Source organism: Bos mutus, chromosome 19, assembly GCF_027580195.1.
Source record: "Bos mutus isolate GX-2022 chromosome 19, NWIPB_WYAK_1.1, whole genome shotgun sequence".
NCBI lineage: Eukaryota > Metazoa > Chordata > Mammalia > Artiodactyla > Bovidae > Bos > Bos mutus.
Window position 1 is genome coordinate 44,263,252 of NC_091635.1, and position 23,593 is coordinate 44,286,844.

Genomic DNA, 23,593 nt, shown 5'->3' on the forward strand with positions numbered 1-23,593 from the left:
GGATGCAGGTTTGATCACTGGTCATGGAACTAAGATCCCACAGGCCTTGGGGCAACTAAGCCAGTGTGCAGCCCTACAACTGGAGAGCCAGAAGACAGCAGTGAGGTTCCCACGTGCCACAATGAAGATGGGACGCAGCCAGATGAATAAGCTGGAATAAACAAATAAATCATCCTGTCATCTCCAGTTCCTGCTCACCCAGTTCCTTCTGAAACATGCTGAGACGATAGGTGTAAACCAGGACTGTCACAGACAAACCAGGACGTAGGGTGACCTGAGGTTTCCACGAGGTAGCGCCTGATGCTTGGCTGCTAAGTTGCTTCAGTCGTGTCCGACTCTGTGTGACCCCATAGATGACAGCCCACCAGGCTCCCCCGTCCCTGGGATTCTCCAGGCAAGAACACTGAAGCGGGTTTCCATTTCCTTCTCCAGAGCATGCAAGTAAAAAGTGAAAGTGAAGTCGCTCAGTCCTGTCTTGACTCTGAGCGACCCCATGGACTGCAACCTACCAGGCTCCTCCGTCCATGGGATTTTCCAGGCAAGAGTACTGGAGTGGGGTGCCATCGCCTTCTCCTGATACTTGGCAGGCACTGCATATGCAGCTACTATTGCGTCTCTGTTCAACCAGGGAGCCCGCAGGAGACCAACAGAGAAAACAACTCAGGAACGTCCCTGGTGGTCCAGTAGTGAAGACTCCAAGTTCCCGAGGCAGAGGGCATGGGTTTGATCCCTGGCTGGGGAACTAAGATCCCTCAAGCTGCACAGTGCAACTAATAAAAAGAAACAAAAAACTGGAAACAAACAAACTCAGATGGGGCCTCTCTGGCTGAGGAGGCAGAGGGGGCTGTTCAGCAAACCCTTCCCCACCTCTCTGGGCCTCAGAGGTCCCCCCAACTCCTAGAACTCTGCAGAGCAGCTTGAAAACCACTGAGGTTCCTTTTCAGCTCCCGTGGACCGTGAGATAACAATCTCCTGATCTGCTGCCTGTCTCCCCAGTGTCACCAGGTCCCTCGTGCAACACAGACCTCAAGCCCCACCCCTCCACCCCTGCTCCTACCATGTAGCTGCCTCATCCTGAGTCCAAATTTCCCATCAGCCCTTTGACCGAGCAAGGATGCAGAACTGAAGATCAGCCGCTCCACGCACTGTATGGGTCGTGAATTTCTCTTTCCCCGGCCATCATCTGCATACGATGTGTTTATGTGTGCAGGGCTGGGGACAGACCCCCTTACTTCCATCCAAGAGGGGAGAGTTCCTTCCACATGATGGATAGAGAAATCCAGGCAGTGTGGCTAATGCTCTGCCCAAGATGGCACAGCAGCTAAGGGTGGGGTTCTTTCCAGAACTCTTCCCCAGCTCTTCGCCCCAGAGGAGGGGAGGAGCCCTCAGAGAGAATGTGGTGGGTCCTTTCCACAGTCGGCTTCCACAGTGGCTGAGATGATAAAGAATCGGCCCACAATGTGGGAGACGCAGGTTCAATCCTGGGTCAGGAAGATCCCCTATGGCAACCCACTCCAGTATTCTTGCCTGGAAAATTCCATGGACAGAGGAACCTGGAGGGCTACAGCCCATGGGGTCGCAAAGAGTCGGACAGGACTGAACTGCTAACACTTTGCACAGCTGAGGTTGTAAGTAAGCCAGGAGGGGGCCCAGGGCGGGAGACAGGGATATATATGTACAAACGGCCGAGCATGCGTGGGGCCCCAGGCAGGGGAGAAACCGGCAACCCAGAGGATTAAGGGGCCAGGGGGCTGGGCATTCTGGGATTAAGCGCCCACCACCCCAGTCTCGCAGCTCTTTTCAAGGTCCAGGCAGGTGGGCGGGGGCTGCTGGAGGATCACTCCTCATTCTGTGTTTTCCTCTCTTTCTGCCCCAGCAGCCCCCACACAGGCTGAATGTGGGTTTGGCTTCCCCTTCACCCACCTCCACAGTCGGGCCTATCCAGGAGGCAGCTGCGAGGGTGCTCCTGGCTTCTGACTCCCAGGGGGCCCTCTGCCTGGGGCCTGTTCACAGCCCCGCCACCCTCAGACCAGCCCCAGTCAGGCTGTCTCCAACCCACCCAGCCTGGACCTCACCCTGAGAGCGCCCCACCCAAAGTGGATGAATCTGGGCTTGGAGCACCCAGGACCCGCAGTTTCGGGGCCTTCGGTACATTGCGTGTGTGCTCAGTCACTCTGTCGTGTCTGACTCTTTCGTGACCGCATGGACCGTAGCCCCTCACGCTCCTCTGTCCATGGGATTTCCCAGAATTTGAATGAGGCAAGAATACTGGAGTGGGTTGCCATTTCCTCCTCCAGGGGATCTTCCCAACCCCAGTTTGAACCTGCTGATTGGCAGGTTCATTGGCAGGCTGATTCTTTACCACTGAGCCACCAGGGAGCCCCATTCGGTACATTATTGATGAGGAAATGAAATTGCATTCGTTTGTTGGGGTGTTTGTTTTTGGCCATGCGTTCTGTGGGCTCTTAGTTTCCCGTTCAGGAATCCCCGCCCCTCGCATTGGCTGCGCGGAGTCATATCCACTGGACCACCGAGGAAGTCCCAGAAACTACATGTATAGGGTTTGTCTCTCCCAAAGCTCCAAACCACTGTGCTCGTATGATCCTGTCCCCATCGCTGCCCTTGAGGAGGCCCAGGGTGGGAGTCGTGTCCAGGAGGGTCGGCCAAGCCTCCGTAACACGGCTGCTCTCCCTTCCTTTGAATGAGGCAAGTGGAACTGGACACTGAGTCCGGCCGACCCTGGACCCTGGAGAGCCCAGCCCTGCGTTTGCTTCAGCCCACTGCACCCTGCGGAGAGGCTCGCTCTGCTTGATAAGTGAGGCCGAGGCAATTATGGGTCGAGATCATTACCCGAAATTACGCAAACTGCTCCATGGCCGAGGCAAGAATGGGATTTTGCCTTGTTCGTTGCAGCCTTCTTTAGAAGCTCTCAGCATCCTCCCGGGCAGTGGTGCCTACCTCTCTCCACCTTCTGCATGAGTCCTCTCTCTGTGTGTGTTTCTGTCTCCCCCTCACTCGCTCCCTTTGTTCCCTGGCTCCCCCTGCCCCATCCATGCCCTCTGTCAGCCTGTGCTCTTGCCCTCCTCTTCCGAGGTGTCAGGGGTGGTGGTTGGAAGGTGTCCTGTGTCCATTCCTGTGGGGCTCAGGCAGCTGGCCCCCTCCTTTCCTCTGCCTCCCCCCAGTCACCCTCCTTCATCCCTGAGGCCTCATTATTAGGGTAGCCATGACCTCGCATTGTCTGGCCTGTCTGGCCCTGGCATGAAAGGTAGAGTTTTGGCAGAGAAGGGGAAGCTCGGCCAGCTTCCAGCTCCTTCTCTGTAACATGCTGGGGGCAGACACGGCGGGGCGGGGTTGGGAGCTGGGGCAGGAGCCCCAGGGCAGCCCCTGTCACTAGGGCAACAGCAGGGAGCCCTGGGTTGTGAGGGGGGGGGAAGGAGACCAGGGGAGCAGGTGGTTCTTTGTCTGGAGCCGGAATGAAGGAGAGGGGCCCTTGCCTGATCCCAGCCCCTTCACCCCATCCCTCGGGAGAGCCTTGGATGGGCCCCCCGGGGAGGGATTATCTTCCCCCCACCCCAGGCTGATGCAGGAGACGCTCCCTGTGGTGCTCACCAGAGGAGGGGCGGGGAAGGGTGAATGTTTTCCAGGATTCAGGGCTGCTTCTGAACACCCCCTACTTGGAACCTCCCCCGCCCAACCCCCATCAGCCCACCCAGGACGAGGGTCACAGGGAACCAGGCAGGGCCAGGCTGGTGAGTCCCTGTTGCCGGAGGGGTAGGGGCCCAGGCAGAGCGGGAGACCCCCACCCAGCTGCTGCCACTTGGTCACCACAGGCATCATTTCCTGTCTGAGCTGTAAGGAGATCAGAGCTGTTGCTGTGTGAGCGCTTTCCTGCTTTAAAAATCTGTTTAGAGTGGACCCTGGAGGCTCCTGGAGCCCCTCCTTTCCGGGCTTTGCGCTCACCTCTTTGATCCTTACATTTGGCTTCTGAGCAGCAGAGCAGGCTCTGAAGGCTGACAGGCAGCGGCAGCCGGTGGTGATGGTAGGGCCGGGCTGTTCGGGCCTGGAATTCTGGGGTCTTTGGCTCCGTGGCTCGCAGGCCTGTCACTTAACCTCTCTGCGCTCATCTTCCTGAGTCTTCACTTCCTCATCTGTGAGACTGAAACCATGTAACTCGGACTGGGACTCGAACCCACGTCCCAGGACTTGAACCCACGTCCCTGGACTCGAACCCACGTCCCTGGACTCAAACCGACCCAGGCTTTTAACTGAGATCGCACACCTGGTTTCAGGACTTAATGAAGCTCAGGCTCTTGATGTCTCATCACAGAAAGAATTCAGTGAGAGACCAGCTGATAGGTAAGAAGTGGATTTATTTAGAGAAAAACACAGTCCACAGAGTGTGGGCCATCTCAGAAGGCGAGAGTGGCATCGAAATGGGGTGGGGTTACTTTTTATGGGCTAGCTAATTTCACAGGCTAATGCGTGGGAGGATTAGTCCAGCTATTTGGGGGAAGGGGTGGAGATTTCCAGGAACTGGGCCACTGTCCGCTTTTCAGTCTTTGATAGTCAGCCTTGGAGCTGTCATGGTGCCTGTGGGTGTGTGACTTAGCTTGCTGATGTGTTACAGTGAGTATATACTGAGGCCCAAGGTCTAGTGGACGTCGACTCATCGGCCACCTCGCGGTCATTTAGTTCTAATAAGTTTATGTCATGTCATTTGGCTATGTCGTTCTCTTAAAGGCTGTGCCCTGCCCCCTTCCCTCTGGTTTCAATATGAAGATAATTATATGACATACTCGTAAGGTTGTGGTAGGAGGTTAAATAAGTCATATATATGAGGTGCTTGGAATGGTATTTAGCCCCATAAAAACACTCAGCAAATAGTAGGTGTTTTTGCTCCTAGAGATCTTTCTGGAGCAGGGTGGAGGTGAATTTCCTGCAATACTCCTTGTTGGGACCCAAAGAAGTGTCATTCCTGAAATCTGTTTTTTTGGGTGGAGGGTGGGGAACAAGTGCAGACTTTTCAATAGGCCTCCTTGGAGATGTCCCCTCTCACTGAGTTCTGGGGAGGATTGAAGGAGTCATATCTCCTGGGCTGTCTTAGAGAGGCTGCACACAGAATCAACCTTTCCAAAAATAGTCTTCACTGACCTTATCCAGGAAAGGCGGAAAAGTGGGCTTGATTTTCCAGGCTCCCTGTCGTGCACATGCAGATGTCCGAAATGTCTGTTCGCTCATTTTTTAAATGCCTTTTTAAAAAATATATATATTTTATTTATTTGGCTCTGCTGGGTCTGAGTTGCATTCTGTGGGTTCTTTAGTTGCAGCCTGTAGCATCTAGTTCCCTGGTCAGGGATTGAACCTGGGGCCCCCTGTATTGGGAGCACAGTCTTAGCCACTGGACCAGCAGTGAAGTTCCTATTTGCCTGTTAAAATCGAAGCAGCCCGCAGAAGCATCTCCAAGTGCAGTGAGTTCATGTGGGGAGGCAGTTTGTGATCAGGAACTGCTCTGGGTGTCTGTAAAGCCAGTTAGTGTGCGCTGACTGGGGACACTGGGTGCGTTCTGTGGGGAAAGAGATGGGGCAGTGAAAGGGGGACCTGAAGGTCACGGGCCTCTCTGGGGGAAATGAATAAGCCCCTTTTCTTTTCCTTTTCTTCTCTTTTGGCCACTCTGAGTGGCACGCGGGATATTAGTTCCCCTACCAGGGATTGAAGCTGCAACCCCTGCAGTGTAAGCACAGAGTCTTAAACCACTGGTCTGCCAGGGAGGTCCCAGTCCCTTTTCTAATGGAACCCCTGAGCCGTTCCTTGGAAAATGACTGCCCATCTTTTCACCCAAACATCCACTTATTCACCCAACAGATCTTCAGTGGGTGTCAAACTATGCCAGCCTCTGTGCTGAGCCCCAGGGATAAGTTGTGATGCCAACCTTCAAGGAACCAGTGTCCAGAGAGGAGTTGAAAATAGATAGTGGGGTGGAGGCTGGAGGGCTGTTGGAGATTCCAGGGAAGCAGATCATGTGTTGGGGGAAGGCTGGCTGGACATGGGACATCTGAGGAGTTGGAAGGGTGAATCCGAGTCTCCCAGGGAGATGAGGGGCCAAAGGGCAGCAACCAGACGTTCAGAGCACGGGGTCTTTGGGGAGCCTTGTGTGTAGGGTGTGGGGTGCATGTGGCCTGGGCATGGGAGAGGGGCTGGCAGGCTGTGTTCCCCACTGCCCGGGGCCTCTTGCCTTCACCCACTCAGCCCCTCCAGCCCAGGGTCCAGATTTCTTCCTCCACTCATCACCTTTTCATTCCCACTTCCCACTTGTCCTGGGTCAGAAGTAGGGCAGAGAGTCACCTCTCTGAGCCTCCATTCCCCTTTTCTGTGCACCAGCTGGTTGGATTGGGCGATCTCAGAGGTCTCCAGGGCCTTCTAGGGTTGTTCATGGTTGTCTGCCCTATTTGGATGTTTCCCCTGGGGGCCTTGGGAACAGTCCAGATGCCGTCTGGTCCTCTGTCAGCAGAGGGCTGAGGATGAAAGCCACGAGTGGTGGCAGTGATGGAGCGCCTGGGGCCTGCAGGTGGAGGGACGGAGCCCCACTGACCCTGCTGCTGTGTGTGCTTCTCCCTCAGTTTGACCCTGGGAACACAGGCTTCATCAGTACAGGCAAGTTCCGGAGCCTCCTGGACAGCCACAGTTCCAAGCTGGACCCGCACAAGAGGGAGGTACTTCTGGCTCTCGCCGACAGCCATGCCAACGGGCAGATATGCTACCAGGATTTTGTCAACCTGGTGAGCACTCTGGGTCCCTCACCACTGGGAGTGGCCTGTTTGGGGGCGTGGCTTAGAGGGCCCTTTTGGATAATTAATTACTGGGATTGGTGGGTCTTCAGCATTGAAAAACTCCAGGACTATGGCAGCAGCAAAGTGGCTGCAGCTGTTCCAGCCCTCACGCCCTCAGACCTCACCCCAAAGGAGAGGAGAGGAGAGGAGCTCTTTTTATGGGAGCTCCCACATGAGGCCTGGGATTTCCTTCCTTCCGTTGGCCTAGATTGGGTCAGTGGGATGTGCTGATTGACTCAAACTGATCAGTGCCCACCCTGGGGGCTCAGAGGAGAGTCACTTCCATAGAAATGAAGGGCCGGAAGTGGGAAGTCATCGTTGGCAGGAGAAGAGCTGGGGAGTGGATGTTGGGAGGATCTGGCCAGGCCTTTCAGGAGCAATGGGGCATGTGGGTGAAGGCTGAAGCTCTTCAGACCTGCTGGCAGTGGTCCTGGGTGATCGGAGGGGCTGGAGACAGGAGGCCCATGCATCCTGCTCGGTGGTCTGGTGTCTTGGAGTCAGGACATCCTCCTTACTGGGTACTGCTGTGATGTTTCAGGGCTACAGTGGCAGGATTGGAATGGGGTTCAGTGGGGTTGAGCAGGAAGCAACCCACCATGGGTGAATGGGATGTGAGCAGAAGCCGCATGAACTAGCGGGATGAACACAAGGCTGGGAGATTCCACGCGGTTCCCTCTTGGTGGAATGGAAGAGTCGCCTCTCTTCTCGTCGCCCATTAACTAAATGACTGGTGTGAACAGTCAGTTCTTGAACATCCAGGCTCCTGGAATTCACAGGCGTCAGTGATGGGGGAGCCAGGACTTGCCATCGTGCCAAGTCCGTTCTCTGATGCGAAGGCTTTGGTGGTGTTTTAATTGCCTCTTAACTGAGGACCTGCCTTCATCCAGAGATTAACAGATGGCAGCGAGCAGCTGTGAGGCTTTTAGGGATGAAGTAATCTGCTGTTCAGATTGGACCCAGGGAGCAGACCTTTTAGAGGGTGGGAGGCAGAGCTCAATTAAGCAGGGAAGCTGGGGACATTTGGGATTCACGGGATGGGTCATGGAGGTGAGTTGTGTGGCTGGGAACCCAGCAGCGCCAGCAAAGATCAGGCCACAGGTTCGAGCTCGTGGCTCCTCCACAGCCCCAGCACTAGCATGTTCGACGCGTGCTCTGGTCAGCCCGGGGCAGAGCGAGGGCATGGCAGAGCCAGTGAGTGGCTTCTCTTCAGCTGGGGGTTCAGGAAGTCTTCTGCGTGAATTTGCAACAGCAGGTTGCTTGTTGCCATCAAGATTTCTCTGTTCAAGTTCTGAGCTGGAGTGGCCAACCAGAGCCTGGATTCCTGTGAGCAAGGCTGCCCTGGAGGGCGGGACTAAGAAGGGGCTCACCGGGAGGGAGGATCTGGGAAGGGCAGAGAGCTCGGGGGCTGGAGTCAGGGGGACCTGGGTCCTGCTTAATGCGCTGCCTTTGCCACTCAGTGGGAAAGATTCTCTGAGCCCATGTGTAAAATGAAGCCAAAGTACACCTTCTTCAGAGTGGTGGTGGTGTTTAGTCACTAAGTCACGTCCGACTCTTTGTGACCCCATGGACTGTAGCCCGCCAGGCTTCTCTGTCCGTGGGATTCCCCAGGCAAGAATACTGGAGTGGGTTGCCATTTCCTTCTCTGGTTGATCTTCTTGACTCAGGGGTCAAACCTGTATCTCCTGCATTGGCAGGCACGCTCTTTACCACCGAGCCACCTGGGAAGCCTCTTCAGGATGGTGGCAAGGATTAAATAAGATGAAATGTTTGAAAGTTTTTGTTGCCTCTTAATGTTCTTCCAGGTTAACTCCTCGGCATCTTTTGTGAGCCTTTTCCCACGCCCACCCAGGCAGAATGAACTAACCTTATCCTGAGCCCTCCAGTGCTTTGCGCAAGCCTCTCTTCTAACACAGACCACATTGCATTACAGCTGAGTGGTCAGGGTTGTCATGTATGGGTCTACAGGTTGTGGACTGTATAAGGATGCCAGGCAGAGAGACGAATGACTGAAATCTGCCCTGGGCTTTGTTCAGCAAGGCCTGGAAAGGGTGCATCCACCTGGAAGAAGAGGCTTCCTTATCTAACTGGCATGAAAGCACCATATGGGCCAGCATAGGCCCCAGAGTCAGGCGGATCTGAATCTGAATCCTGACTCCATGATTTACTAACTATGGGTCCTTGAGAAAATTACTTTCCAAGGAAAATTACTCTCCAAGCTCCCATCTCCACCTTTATATCACGGGGATAACACAGTGCACCAGATAACAAAGGAGACATCATCTTTTGCTGCTGATTACACCTCTGTCTCTCCTATAAGCTCCGTGAGGCTGGAGACCATGGCCGCTGCTGTGCCTAGCACAGTTCTAGGCACATCAGGGCAAAGGTCAATGGTGAGTGTGTGTGTGCGCACACGCACTTCTTCTCCCATACTCATGCTGAGCGCCTCCCCCCATGAGTCTTGCAACTGTGTGTTTGTGAGTGCATGTACACACCTCGAGATTGGGGGAGAGGATGGCTATACACTAATCGGATCACATGATCTTGTCTTGGGCTTGCAGCGAATGCAGAGCCCTAAGCCCTGCCTAAATTTATAGAGCTGCCAAGCCACTGAGAACCAGGCCCAAGCTTTGCAGGCATGGAGGGGATGGGAATAAGGAATCGTTGGAAGGGGTTCATCCGGGAAGGCCTGCTAGAGGGGGAAGGCTTCAGCCAGATTTTGCAGGTGTGTGCAGAACCCAGGAGAGGGGATGGGAACTGCTGATGGAGACTCATTCGTCCTGGCCTGGTCTGAACCCAGATCTTCCCCAGCTCTCTGCCCCGAACAGGGCTTCAAACCCCTATGCCTTTATCCGGCTGGCTCCCCTTTGCATCCCTGTCTGGACTCCTGCCTTCGGGTTTAGCCTGATGTCCACTTCTGGGCCCGCAGTCCCAGAAATGCATTGATAATCCCTACTCAGTGACCGTGGGGCAGCCCCTGGGCAGCACTGTGGACTCTGGTTGGGAGAGCTGTGTCTCTAGAATATTTCCCTGTATGGAGGGTCTAGAGTGTGGTCGGGGAGAGTGTGTGGGAGGTAGCAGAGGCCTCTGGAGGCTGAAAATCAGCAGGTCTGCCTCTGGGAGTCAGGTTGCCAGAGCTCTGTGGGGGAGAGACCCGGCCTGGGGCTCCTCGAGTATCACAGTTCTCTTGGGGTCCTTCAGGACTGATGACCTTCCACAAGCACAGCTTTGGGTTCTGGCTCTAGGGGCCAGGGATGCAGACTCCTACTTGTCCTGTAGTTCTCACTCATGCCACCTCCTCCAGGAAGTCCTCCATGACCACCTTGGGACCAGGTTGGGCCTCCCTCCTGTGTGCTCCCACAGCAGGCTTCACTGTGAACCATGATTGCTGGTTACTTAGGTGGCTCAGACAGTAAAGAATCTGCCTGCAGTGCAGGAGATCTGGGTTCCATCCCCGGTTGGGAAGATCCCCTGGAGAAGGGAATGGCTACCTACTCCAGTATTTTTGCCTGGAGAATTCCATGGACAGAGGAACCTGGTGGGTTCCAGTTCATGCAGTCCCAAAAAGTTGGACATGACTGAGTGACTAACACCTTCACACTTTCTTCACTTTCACTTATCGGCCTTCGACACCTCTGTATTCCAGTGTCTGGCAACACCTGATGCTTAATAGTTGCTCAGGAAATTGTGAGGGATGACAGGCTGGTGGGTGGGAGGAGATATCGTGGATATGAATCCAGGCTCTGGAGCCTTGCTGGGTTTGGACTTGATGGATTCTTAGAACTCTACGCTTTGGGCTCGTCATCTGGTGGGATGGGGATATTCATGGTCTTTATCTAGCAGGTAGACTAGATGCATCAAATGAGCTGAGCTGTGATGTGCTTAGAACAGCCCCTGACACAGAAGAGCTTGGTGAATATTGCTTGTTAACTTACATTTAACTCCTTGCAAACTATTACAGAAGAAAGAGGAAGGTGGCCTCAGGCCTGGGTGGTCTAAGGAACTGGCTGGCTGGGAAATGGGATGGGGCTCCCCTGAGACCCCGGTTCTGACCCCCTCCCCTCCCCTGTTCCCATGTAGATGAGCAACAAGCGGTCCAACAGTTTTCGCCAGGCCATCCTGCAGGGGAACCGCAGGCTCTGCAGCAAGGCCCTGCTGGAGGAGAAGGGGCTGAACCTCTCCCAGCGACTCATCCGTCACGTGGCCTACGAGACCCTGCCCCGGGAAATTGACCGGAAGTGGTACTACGACAGTTATACCTGCTGCCCCCCGCCCTGGTTCATGATCACGGTCACACTGCTAGAGGCAAGGATGGGGGTGGCGAAGGGGCTGCTGGAGGGTCAAAAAGATATAATTTTTTTTTTCCCTGCACCGTGTGACATGTGGGATCTTAGTTCCCCAGCCAGGGATTGAACCCACACCCCATGCAGTGGAAGCATAGAATCCTAGCAATTGGAACCACCAGGGAAGTTGCAGGAGGATATCTGAGATCACAAGGGGAGGGGCAGCACCTTCACCACCGAAAGGTGATGGTTGAGGATCAAATAGCAGTTGTCACGGCAGGTCAGGCCCTGGTACAGGGCATGCAGGTGTTGTTATAACCCCTCGGCCACAGAGGTATTACAAAGATCATGACTTGAAGTCACATGTACTGCAGCAAAACTCCTGTATGACCCTTCCCCCCGCCCAAATCAACGGCAACACGAACAGTGTCAGAAGGTCTTTGATTGGGGGCATTTCACCAAGCAAACTCATTAAAGCAACTTCTGTTAGTTCCTCCCAGAGTGAGTGGAGTGAGCCTCGTGGATGGGTCATTTGTTCCCCCCGGACTCCATCTTCCACCTGGAAAGTGGGAATAACCAGACTTGCCCTCCTTCTCCCACGTGACTCCTCTGTTTAGAGCCAGAGAATTGCTGGTGGTGCTTTCTGAGCACAAAAGCATTATATCAATACGTATGGGAAGGAGTGTTTATGAACAGGTAAATGTGGGCTTCACATATTTTGCAGGAACATTCTCCCCTTAGGGAATCATCCTTACCTATTGTAATTCTAAAAGTCTCATCTTATGCAACATGATCCAAAGTACCACTTTCTGAATCAGCACTCCTGTATGAGGGACTCTGAATGCTTCCGGCTCTTCAGCCCCAGAACTTGCGGCCCACCCCCATCCCCAGCGCGGGCTCTCAAACGGATGCTTGGCTTCCTTTTGGCATTTTATAATCTCCACCGTTTCTCTTCCAGAGCTAGGGGCCTAATTACCGCCCCTGCGTACGTTCATATAAAATTCCTGCCGAATCAAACTGCAGGATCATTAAGCCTCATGGCATCCTGCTTCTTCCTTTCTTTAATCAGAATATCTGGACTGCAGACCAGAGCTCCTCGGTTTGTTGTTCTGGCTTCCTCCAAGTACGTGTTGAAGTTGCGATTTTTCCGAGATATTCTTGGACTTGTTCTCCAAGCGCTTACTGTGTTGGTCTATTTATTAACTTCTATTTGAGGACCAATAATAACGAGTTGGCTTGCAAGCTGTGTTTGCTGCCAGGCCACCCGCACGCATGGTGTTAGGTGAACAGATTCGGCTCCCAGGGAGTCCAGCTGCTGGGAGCCCTGAGCCATTCCCAGGCTTAGCCCAGGAGGGCTTAACCCCAAGCTAATTACAGCTGCCTTCCCTCAGCTGATGCTGCTCACAGGGCTGGCTCTTCGTGTACTTTATCTTTTAAAAAAAAATTATTTATTTTGACCACGTCGGGTCTTAGGGCTTCCCAGGTAGCACTAATGGTAAAGAACCTGCCTGCCTATGCAGGAAACGTGAGACGTGGGTTCGCTCCCTGAACACAAAGCTCCCCTGGAGTAGGAAATGGCAACCCACAGTAGTATTCTAGCTTGGAGAATCTCATTCTAGCTTGGGGAATCCATGCTGAATCCCACGGACAGCGGAGCCTGGCAGGCTACAGTCCATGGGGTCACAAAGAGTTGGGCACGACTGAGCATGCAGAGAGAGATCGGGTCTCAGTTGCAGTGCACAGGCTTAGATGCCCACAGCGTGTGGGATCTTAATTCCCCAACCAGGGGTTGAACCAGGTCCCCTCCATTGCATGGTGGATTCTTAACCACTGGACCACCTGGGAAGCCCCTGGTGGGAAGCCCACCTTTAAAAAAACATTTTATAGTTTATCATTTTTAAGCCTCACAATCACCATGGAAATGTAGACATGAGTATTCCCATTTCCAAATGGGAAAACCACGTGTGTGCTCAGTCTGACTCTTTGCAACCCCATGGACTGTAGCCTGCCAGCCTCCTCTATCCATGGAATTTTCCAGGCAAGAATACTGGAGTGGGTTGCCATTTCCTACTTCAGGGGATTTTCCCAACCCAGGGATCAAACCCACATGTCCTGCATTACAGGGGGATCCTTTACCACTGTGCCACCTGTGAAGCCCCAGAGAAATGGACGACCAGTGAATTAAAATAATTTGCCCAAGGTTATCCAGAGGAGCTGGATCTTTTGTCCAGATTGGTTTCTGATTTTCCAAAACCTCAGCTGTGTAAACTCAAATCACCAATCTAGAAGAAACTGGAAAATGATGAAATAACTGTTTCAGAGTCCTTATACCAAAGCCCAAGCCTTTTGTTTTATATCCTGTTCCAGTAACCTAACTTTCTGATTCCGTAACAGTGAACATAATGGGAAGCTACTGGAAGAGGGCCTCCTCCCTGCCAACAAGAGGAAGTAAGAACCTGGTTGTGGTAACTGGTTAACAACTTGCTGACACCCCAGGCATGGCAAGAGAGGACAAGAGAAAATGTACAAGCAAACCTGAGTCACAAAGAAACAAGAATTTGGGATCATTTAGTACAGGAGCGAAACCCCCGTCAGTTGCTGGAGAAGACATTGCTCCTATAGCCCAGATCAATACCTGAGGCATCCTTAAAATTAAGAACCTAGGGACATGAATTATGCATTGTAGAGAGAGTTCCAGGGAGAAATAGTTAAAATAAACACCCTTTTCGGGCTTAAACAAGTATGCTTCAGTCATCTTCACAAATTCTTATGTGAGGTGTTGATGAGAATTCAGAGCAATTGAAATCCTTGTGTACTGTCGGTGGGAATGTAAAGTGGTATAGCCATTGTGGGAAACAGTATGTCAGTTCCTCAGAAAATTAAACCAGAATTATCACACGATCGTGCAACTCCACTTCTGAGTGTATACCCAAGAGAATTGAAAGCAGGGACTCAGATATCTATACATCCATGTTCACAGCAGCATTGTTCACAGTAGCTAAAAGGTGAGCGCAACCCGAGATCCATCGACAGATGAATGGATAAACAAAATTTGGTAGCTACATCCAGTGGAATATTGGGAAGGAGATTTTGACACATGTTACAACGTGGATGTATCTTGATGACATTATGCCAAGCGAAATAAACCAGTCACAAAAGACAAATGCTGTGTGATTCCACTTCCACACAGTCCCTGGAGTAGTCGCGTTCGTAGAGACAGAAAGCGGAATGGTGGTTGCCAGGGGCTGGGGGGCAGGGAATGGAAATTAATGTTTCATGGATATAGAGTTGCTTTCATCACTTGTACAAGATGAAAAGAATCCTGTGAATGGATAGTGGTGATGGTTGCCCATTATGAATGTATTTAACACCCCTGAACTCTACACTTAAAATGGTTAAGATGGTAAATTTTATGTTACATGGCTTTTGCCACAGTTTTGTGTGTTTTTTTTTTGGAAATCAACTTATATGGCATTGCCTCAACCCCAAGTGGGTATGTGAGTTATTACTGGAATTAAAGTTTAAAATCCTCCAAACCCTTTCTGCTTAGCACCGAGGAAATGTGGGCAGAGACCTTGAGACCATTTTGTGAACCGTGAACACACAATGAACAGAAGTGGAGTGAGAGGTGGTAGAGAGCTAGCTTGGGTGCTGGTCACCGGGGTGTGAGAAGGACAGATGGCAACTTCCCTAGGGATTCCGCATGATAATAAGCTCAGGAGGGCTTCCGGGCAGTTTCCTGCCTAGTAACGGCCTCTCTGTACTCTCTGCTCTCCTCCAGGTTGCCTTTTTCCTTTACAATGGGGTGTCGCTGGGCCAGTTTGTACTGCAGGTGACCCACCCACGGTACCTGAAGAACCCACTGGTCTACCATCCACAGCTCCGAGCACAGGCTTGGCGTTACCTGACATACATATTCATGCATGCAGGGTGAGTACTGGTGTCCTTCACTCTATCAACAATCCCTGCAGAAAAATAACTGGTCCAGAGAGCCTGGATTGAAATTTTATTTTTTTTTAGTTTATTTTTGTCTACCTGGACACAGGATTTGAGATGGCTTCTTAAAACTTATCTAATACCAAACCGGTATGTGTAAATTATTTGGAGTATATGGGAGATGAAAATGTTTTACAGTTGGTGGTGGTGATGTTTGTGCATACCAGGCCATTAAAACTATACGGTTTAGGGGACTTCCCTAGGGGCGCAGTGGGTATGAATCCACCTGCCAGTGCAGGGAGTTTGATCTCTGGTGGCGAAGATTCCACATGCCATGGAGCAGCTAAGCCCGTGCACCACAGCTACTGAGCCCTGTGTGCTGCAGGTACTGAAGCCCATGTGCCCAGAGCCTGTGCTTTGCCGCAAGAGAAGCTACTGCAATGAGAAGCCTGCGCACCTCAACGGAGAGTAGCTCCCACTTGCTGAAAATAGAGAAAGCCTGTGCAAAGCAATGAGGACCAGTGCAGCCAAAAATAAATAAAATTATATATTTATTATATATATATATATAAATTGTACAGTTAAAAAAAAAAAGAGTGTATGGGAAAGAGAAAGCAAAGTGAGATCAGCATACACAGCATGTGATTCTATATCTTTGCTGTAAGTAGGTTATAGATTTATTCTGAGCTTCCTGGTGGCCAAAGCAAAGAGGGAAATGTGGTCAACCACCAGGTTCATTGTCCATAAACTATGTGTGAGAGCTCCTATAAGTTGAAATAAAGCACTGATTTGTTGAAAGGAGGTCTACCTATATGGTGACATGAGTCTTCTGGAGGAACTCTGGAAATATTAGAGTTTCTGTTTACAGAGCCATGTGACCTCTTTTGGGACCTGGAGTGCCACCAGTTCTCAGGGATGCATTTTACCCCATGATAAGGACCTCCTAGCTGGCCAGGTGACCACCCAGGTCCAAGTCTCTTGAATGCACGATCTTGGCTGGAGAGTTTTTACGTAGTGGAAGTGTGGAGTTGGAAAGTCAGAATCCCCGGACCCCAGACCTCTGCAGTGTCTTCTACAGACTCTAGAGAAGTGGAGAGAAAGCGTGGAAAAGCCCTGAGGGTGCCTGTCCCTCAGGCAGTGGGGATGCCAATGGGAAGAAGATCACCCGGGCCCTCATGGTTCTTTCCTTGGGAGAATGACCCACAGTGGCCACGAGGAAGCTCCACTGTGAACCTCTGCTCCTGCTGAGCTTCTAAAGGGGCCACAGAGCCTCCCCCAGCTGGCTGCACCTGCTGGGGAGGCTGCTTTGGGGTGAAGAGACTTCTCTGGTGGTCACTGATGAATGTCTCTACTCTGAGCCTAAGGGGATGGCAGCCTGGCCTGCTATGTCTCAGCTTCGATTTCAGGGCTGAGGAGGAGAGTGGGGGAGGCCCTTCATGCTTGGGTATCCTCATGAGCCAAGATGTGGACACAACAGGAACTGGGGGAATAACTTTGACTTACTAAGTTGTTTTTTTTTAAGTATTTATTTATTGTTGCACTGGGTCCTCATTGCTTCATGTGGACTTCTCATTACAGTGGCTTCTCTTGTGACGGAGTCTGGACTTCAGGAGCACAGGCTTCAGTAGTTATGACACGAGCTTAGCTGCCTGGCAGCATGTGGGGATCTTCCCAGACCAGGGATCAAACCCGTGTCCCCTGCATTGACAGGCGGATTCTTCGCTACTAGGCCACCAGGGAGCTCCCAGCCGTAGGGTCTGGTCCACTTCTGGATGCCCAGCCTCTTGACATGCTGACTGAATGACTGTGGTCTCTCTGTACAGGATAGAACACCTGGGGCTCAACGTGGTGCTCCAGCTCCTGGTGGGGGTGCCTCTGGAGATGGTGCATGGAGCAACCCGCATTGGGCTTGTCTATGTGGCCGGTGTCGTGGCAGGTAGGCAGGTGGGCCCAGAGTTCATAGGGGTGAACCTCCCCAGGGCGGCTGATGAGACCCTGTGCCGTCAGGCAGGCCCCAGGCTTCCAGCGGACGCTCATCACCCAGGCTCCCGACTGCTAGGGTTCTCCTCCGGGTACCTCTCCCCACCTCCCCAGGGAGACCGGACGGGGATGCCACCCAGAGGGGGAGGCGTGTGACGGCAAAGCGGGTGGAGGGGTGTGATTTGGAGCCGGCAGACTGACCGAGGTTTCAGTCTCTCACTGCCGTGTTGTAGCCGTGTGAACTTGGGGAAATTCCTTACCTTCTCTTGGCGCCTGTTAAGCTTTAAGAGGGAACTAATGAGATCTGCCACAGAGAGTCGGACACAACTTAGCGACTGAACAACGAAAAGTGAGATATGCGTGCAGGATGTGAGGAGGGCGGGGCGAGGTGAAGAATGAAATAAAGCAAGGGTAATGAGATCCCAGGGGTGGGTGGGGGGGCCACCTGTACCCGAAGGGCAGTCTTGCCTCTGCCTGGGCTGGCCCTTGATTGACCCACTGCAAGCAGGAGATAGTCTGGCCCAAGAAGTCGTGAGCACTTGTGCCAGCTGGAGGAGTCTGGGCCCTGGCTGACTCAGCCCACGTGGCAGGTGATGCGTGTAATCACTGTGGCCTTGAGGACAGTGTCGCAGCTCCTGGGCCCCCGCCCCGGTGGGAGGGGAGGTGGACCGGGGCAAGGTGGGGAGAGCGGAGGAGATTTCTGCAGGAGTCTGCACCAACTGTGCTTCTGAACAGAGGAATCTCCCTGGTGATGTCTCCAACTTTATTGCTGGCTTTTTTCTTTACAAGGTTTGCTGCTTCAGCTCTTCACCTTGACAGCGGTGCCCAAGGGAGCTTTGCGTGTGTGTTTAAGTAAGATCTTAATCCTTTCTGAGTGGCATTAAAGCTGTCATCAGGAGAGCAGGGCAGCGTCGGCCTTGTAAACAGAGGGCAGGCAGGGACCCCGGGAGTGAGTGGGAGGGCTTCCGGAATCAAAGAGGGAAGGCTCCCACCCTGCCCGCCCACCCGTCCATCCCGGGAGAGGCTGGTCTGCTAGTTTGTAAAGCCTCAGCCTGGGAGGTTGGCCCAGCGCTGTTCTCCTTCACTCCTGGGCTGAGGTTGAAAACTTGGCCACCTTGGACAGCGCCCACACCAGCCTCTCTTCTCCCAGAATCCAGCACCTTCTGCATCCTTGAACAAAGGTCTGAGGAGCGTCTCTGTGCGCCAGACTTCCTCAGTCACCCACACACTCCTGAGCGTCGACATGTGGGGATTCAGAGCCACGTCTTCCATACCTACTCAGAGACCCAGATGGTTAATGGCGAGGAACAGGGAAATGCTCGTAACACTTGCAGTTAGTAGTCAATTAAGTGGGCGTGCCGGAGTAACCTAGAAGACAACACAGATTCAAGATGACTCAGGTCTCGTCCAAACCAGATGATGCCCAGCGGGGAAACAGTGCAGATATTACTTCCCAGGGACACCAGTGCAGAAGGGGTTGGTGTACAGGCAGAAGGGGGCTTGCCAGCTGAACCTGAGGGTGTGGGTCTGTACTGCAAAGCAAACGACGTGCACTGTCCTATTTGAGTCATTGATTCAGAGCAGAGGGCATTCTGGTCACCACATGTCACGCCATTGATCCCCAGGATTGAGCTGATTGATCCGCCTGCACCCTTTCCTCCTCCTCTGCTCTGTGTGTGCATCGCTCTTCAGAGAGGGGGTGCCGGTTCAGACAGTCAGGCTCTGACCAGATAGCCAAGTGCGTGTCCTGTGCAGGCTGTATTTAATCCCCGCAACAACCTCCTGAGGCAGGTACTATTACCCTTCACCTGTTACAGATACAGAAGTCAAGGCTTGGAGAAGGAAAGTGACTTGCCTAAGAAGATACAGTCATAAGTGGTGGAGCTGGGCTCCGATCAGGCTGTCTGACCCCAAAGGCTATGCTCTAACATGACCTTAGTGTTATGAGAACCAGAGGCAAGACTTATCCTTCATGCATGGAATTTATTGGAAACCAAGGGAGGTCATTGTTTTCATGTTAAAGATTTTTTGATGTGGGCCATTTTTAAAGTCTTCACTGAATTTGTTACAATATTGCTTCTGTTTTGGGTTTTGGTTTTTTGGTCGTGAGGCATATGGGATCTTAGCTCCCAGACCAGGGATCGAACCCACACCCCTGCATTGGAAGGCGAAGTCTCAACCACTGGACCACCAGGGAAGTCCTCCAAGGCGGGGCAGTCTTCATAGACATTAAGCCCTGCTCTTTAATTCCTGCCCAATGAAAATATTCCAAATCCAAGGCCATCGCATTTTGTAACAATTATAACTAATCTCTGCTCAGCATGTCTGATGGTCCAGGCATGTGATAAAGGGTTCACGTGTATTATCTCATCACATTCGTCTGAAGTGGCTACTGACACCCCCATTTTATAGGCAGTTCAAAGAAGTGGAATCACCCTGTTTGCTCAGCCAAGAAATCCTAGAACTGTAGTAGAAACTTCCCCAAACCTGTGCTTCTAGCCAATGCTTGAAGCCAAGATGTATCTCACTTCTGCTAATGATTATAGGGCTGAATTTAAATACTTTAACATCCAGTCTTGGGACTTCCTTGGCAATCCAGTGGTTACGACTCTCAGCTTCCACTGCAGGGGAAATGGGTTGAATCCCTGCTCAGAGAACTTAGATCCTGTAAGCCATGTGGTTCGGCCAAAAAAATCAAAATAGCCCGATCTTTTCACTGTTTTGCCCAACTTTGATGATAAATTCTGTAGATCAGAAGCCATGGGCGCACCCCCCAGAGCCTAGCACAGGCTTTGGCACATGGCAAGCACTAAATGAGAGGGTACATACATAAATAAAGTTATACTGCTTAAAGGTAGGTGTTCTGGCAATTTTTATTTGGATTTGCTTTTCTTTAGCAACCAAGGGCGGAGAAGGTGATTGGCAACCCACTCCAGTACTCTTGCCTGGAAAATCCCATGGGCGGAGGAGCCTGGTAGGCTGCAGTCCATGGGGTCGCTAAGAGTTGGACATGACTGAGCGACTTCACTTTCACTTTTCACTTTCACGCATTGGAGAAGGAAATGGCAACCCACTCCAGTGTTCTTGCCTGGAGAATCCCAGGGACGGGGGAGCCTGGTGGGCTGCCGTCTATGGGGTCGCACAGAGTTGGACACGACTGAAGCGACTTAGCCGCAGCAGCAGCCGCAGCAACTAAGGGAGGTGCTGGAGGACACCTGCTTTAAATTTTCCAGGCTAAAATTATCACAGCTGTGCGTTATGGCAAAGTCGCCAGTTCATCACTGTGCTGGCATGGACCCAGGGTTTCGGGGAGTGGAAATTCATAGCCCTGACTAGCACTGGTCCTTTGGTTTGCTGCTGTGCAGAGGTGTGGCTTGCTTCTCTGTCTTCTACCTTCCTGACCTCCGTGGGTTCACACTGCATCCCATAGGTTTGTCAGGAATCCTCCCTGGCCCTGGCTTCCTACCCTGGAATGGCTTTGCTCTGTTGATATGCAGAGCAGCCCACATTTCTACTTGACTTCTCCCAGTCCCTCTGAAAATGAAAGTGTTAGTCACGCAGTCCAGTGTGACTCTTTGTGACCCCATGGACTGTAGCCTGCCAGACTCCTCTGTCCATTGAATTCTCTCCCACCAGACTTCTCTAACCATGGAATTCTCTCCAGGCAGGAATACTGGAGTGAGTAGCTATTCCCTTCTCCAAGGGATCTTCCTGACCCAGGGATCGAACCCAGGCCTCCTGCATTGTAGGCAGATTCTTTACCATCTGAGCCACCAGGGAAGCCCATAGTCCACGACTAATTTGCAGTCATTTAAGGAAAGTCTTTCTGCCACAAATGGAGGGCAAGTGGGTCCAGATCATTTCCTTCTAGATTCTTATATCAGTATTCAAACCCCAGACCCTGGATCTTAGGCCAAGGCTTTTATTATTGTATTTCTGATCTGGAAGGAACCCTGGAGGTCCCCTCCAGTGAATGGCAAACTTTACTCCCCATGTCTCACCCCCATTCAGCCTGAGCAGCTGTCTGCCCTCTGCTCTGTGGGATAGGGGTATAGGTCAGGTTTCTTTGAAAAGAGAGTCTTACTGCTCAAACATTGGACAGCCTTAGAACTAACCTCCTCATTTCACAGATATGAAAACTGAAGCCCAGAGAATTCAGGGGCTGTGTCCGAGGTCACACAAGTAGCCAGTCTCGTCCCCAGTCGACCATCCTGCCACCATCCAGACTGACCTGTGGCCCTGCCTGGGGTCAGGACTCCCATCCCTGGATAGGGTGAGGGAAAGGTCAGTGCATGGAGGCTGGACCCTGCCGCCTCCCTGCCCTGGTGGATCCCGCCGGTGAGGCCGAAGGAGCAGAAGCTGGGCCCATCTGCAGGGACTCACACGGAGGAAAGAGGCCAGCCTGGGAGCTTCCTCTGTCCAGACGGTAATTAAGAGGAGCCCAGCCCTGCAATGCAACCTCCTCCACCAGCCCCAGCCGGGAGCGTGGGAATCCTTTGTCATGCAGATCTCTGCTGGCCTGCAGGCCACCCTGAGATTTTTTTTTTTCCCCTCCTGTTATATAGGGTTGACCCCATGGCTCAGCAGTTAAAAAAAAAAAAAGTTATCTGACAATAGATCAATACCTAATTAAAGCCGAAGGGGAAGCATGAAAGGAGAGAGGAAAGATTTATAGTTGCCCTGGGAGGGGAGAAGGACTCGGGTGTTCTTAGTTCATGACAGTTTATGTTTTCCTTGAGAGATGACATCCCCCTGGAGACGAAGAACCTGTTGTGGGGAATCTCTTCCTGGTAGGATCACAATAAGCTCAGAGCCTTGAGAGCGATCTGGGGTGGCGGCAGCAAGCGATGGGGGGAGAAGGCAGATGACATTGCTGCTACCTCTCCAGGCCCAGGGTGTCAGGTACCCTGGTTCCCAGGCGGGCCCCAGCCTCTTCCTTAGGAGCTGACCCTCCACCCCCATAGGGCCTGCAGAACTTGGCCTTCTGCCTTGCCCTCCTCTCTCCACCCAGGCAGTGACTAATTGGCTCAGGAGCCTGCGGGCATTTTCCAGTGGTGATTTCTGCACACTCACCCTGCCAGCCACCTCTCATCCTCTGAGCCCTGAGTTCTAACTCCCAGTTATTTTTAGTCTCCTGTGTCCTTCCCTGGAAGCCAAAGCATTGATCACACTTAAATGAGACCAGAACAATGCATTGCCCATCTCCTCTCTGCCCAGCTTCCCTCCCAGGACCAAAGTTTCTCATCCTCCAGACCTAGAGTCTGTACCATTCCTTTCCCCCAGGGGGTATGACATCATCTTTCTTTCTTCCCTGGAACTTCTCAAGGACATTTTTCCTCCAAAGATGCTCAGCTCTAGAGATCCTGTTGGTCTGTTGCAGTTTCACTCAGTTGGAGGTGATGCATGGCAGGTTTCTGGGTGCTATTGAGAAAGAGTGAGGGTAGAGGGTGGGGATTGACAGGTTAGGGAGTGGCTGCTGGAGAGGCCAAGAGTACACGAGTTTTGTGTTAGGCAGGCCTGGACTCATGTCCTGGCTCCAGCCATTCCTACCAGGTGACTGAGGCCTCAGCCTCCTCATCTCTGCGATGAGGCTGTTAGCGCCCGCCTCAGCGAGTGGGCTTGAGGGTCACACAAAATGTTTGGCAGTTGTCTGACACATAGCACCCCATAAGGGTGGCAGTTTCAGCAAAACTACTGCTACCATTTTCTTGACATCGCTCAGAACCCTGAGATAGCACCCGGTGAGGCCAGATCACCAGGCAGATGGTCTGGGTTGGAGCTCTACTGTGGACAAGTCACTTCCCTCCTTGAGACTTTGCTTCCCAGTTGTAAAAGGAGAGGTTTGAACCAAATGGTCCTTTCGGTCGTAGATGAATCTTTCAGGAAGCTCCAGGGTGATGGAGCTTTCGCTCTGGAGTCTCAGCCCTGAGGCTGCAGCATCCCAGCGCCTGGGACTCGGGGTGGGGAGCGACTCCAGCATCCTTGAATTCTCCGTCTCTCTCTGTACCAGGGTCCTTGGCAGTGTCTGTGGCTGACATGACCGCACCAGTGGTGGGCTCCTCTGGAGGGGTGTATGCGCTCGTCTCTGCCCATCTGGCCAACATCGTCATGGTGAGCACCCCTGTCCCTGAAGTCCTTTCTTGGCCCACCCCACCCCTTCCCCGCCGTCACTGGGCCTGGATGTTAATCTACCGGAGTTGGGTTTTAGATTCTTTTCTGTGCTCCAGCCTGGGCTCGGAAAGCCCCAGGTGGCCTTGGCCAGTAGCCAAATTCAAGGAAACTTCCTCACCCTCTGCCGGGCCATTTCCAATGGGTCCCTTCTGTATATGATTCCAATTTTCTCCAGCCTGGCTTTGCCTGTCTCCCTATTCCAACTCTGCTACCCGGTGGCTTTAAAAAGTGAAAATTCTTGACCACTAGCACCCATCAAAATTGTAATTTGTTGTTTCTCATAGTTTGGTAAAAGTAAAGGGCCTTAAGGGCTTCCCTGGTGGCTCAGTGGGTAAAGAATCTGCCTGCCAGTGCAGGAGACACAGGTTTGATCCCTGATCTGGGAAGATCCCAAATGTC

General features: G+C 52.4%; 1 protein-coding gene across 2 annotated transcripts in view; it reads left to right on the forward strand.

Annotated features, from left to right (window-relative positions):
- The window catches only part of RHBDL3 (rhomboid like 3), a 55,188-nt gene that overhangs the window by 13,883 nt on the left and 17,712 nt on the right, over window positions 1-23,593 (forward strand). For both annotated transcript variants that reach the window (XM_070390429.1, XM_070390430.1), the window contains 5 exons: window positions 6,618-6,776; window positions 10,905-11,129; window positions 14,889-15,037; window positions 16,867-16,979; window positions 23,034-23,134. In XM_070390429.1, coding sequence (XP_070246530.1) covers window positions 6,618-6,776; window positions 10,905-11,129; window positions 14,889-15,037; window positions 16,867-16,979; window positions 23,034-23,134 — 747 coding nt within the window. The remainder of the gene's footprint in view (window positions 1-6,617; window positions 6,777-10,904; window positions 11,130-14,888; window positions 15,038-16,866; window positions 16,980-23,033; window positions 23,135-23,593) is intronic.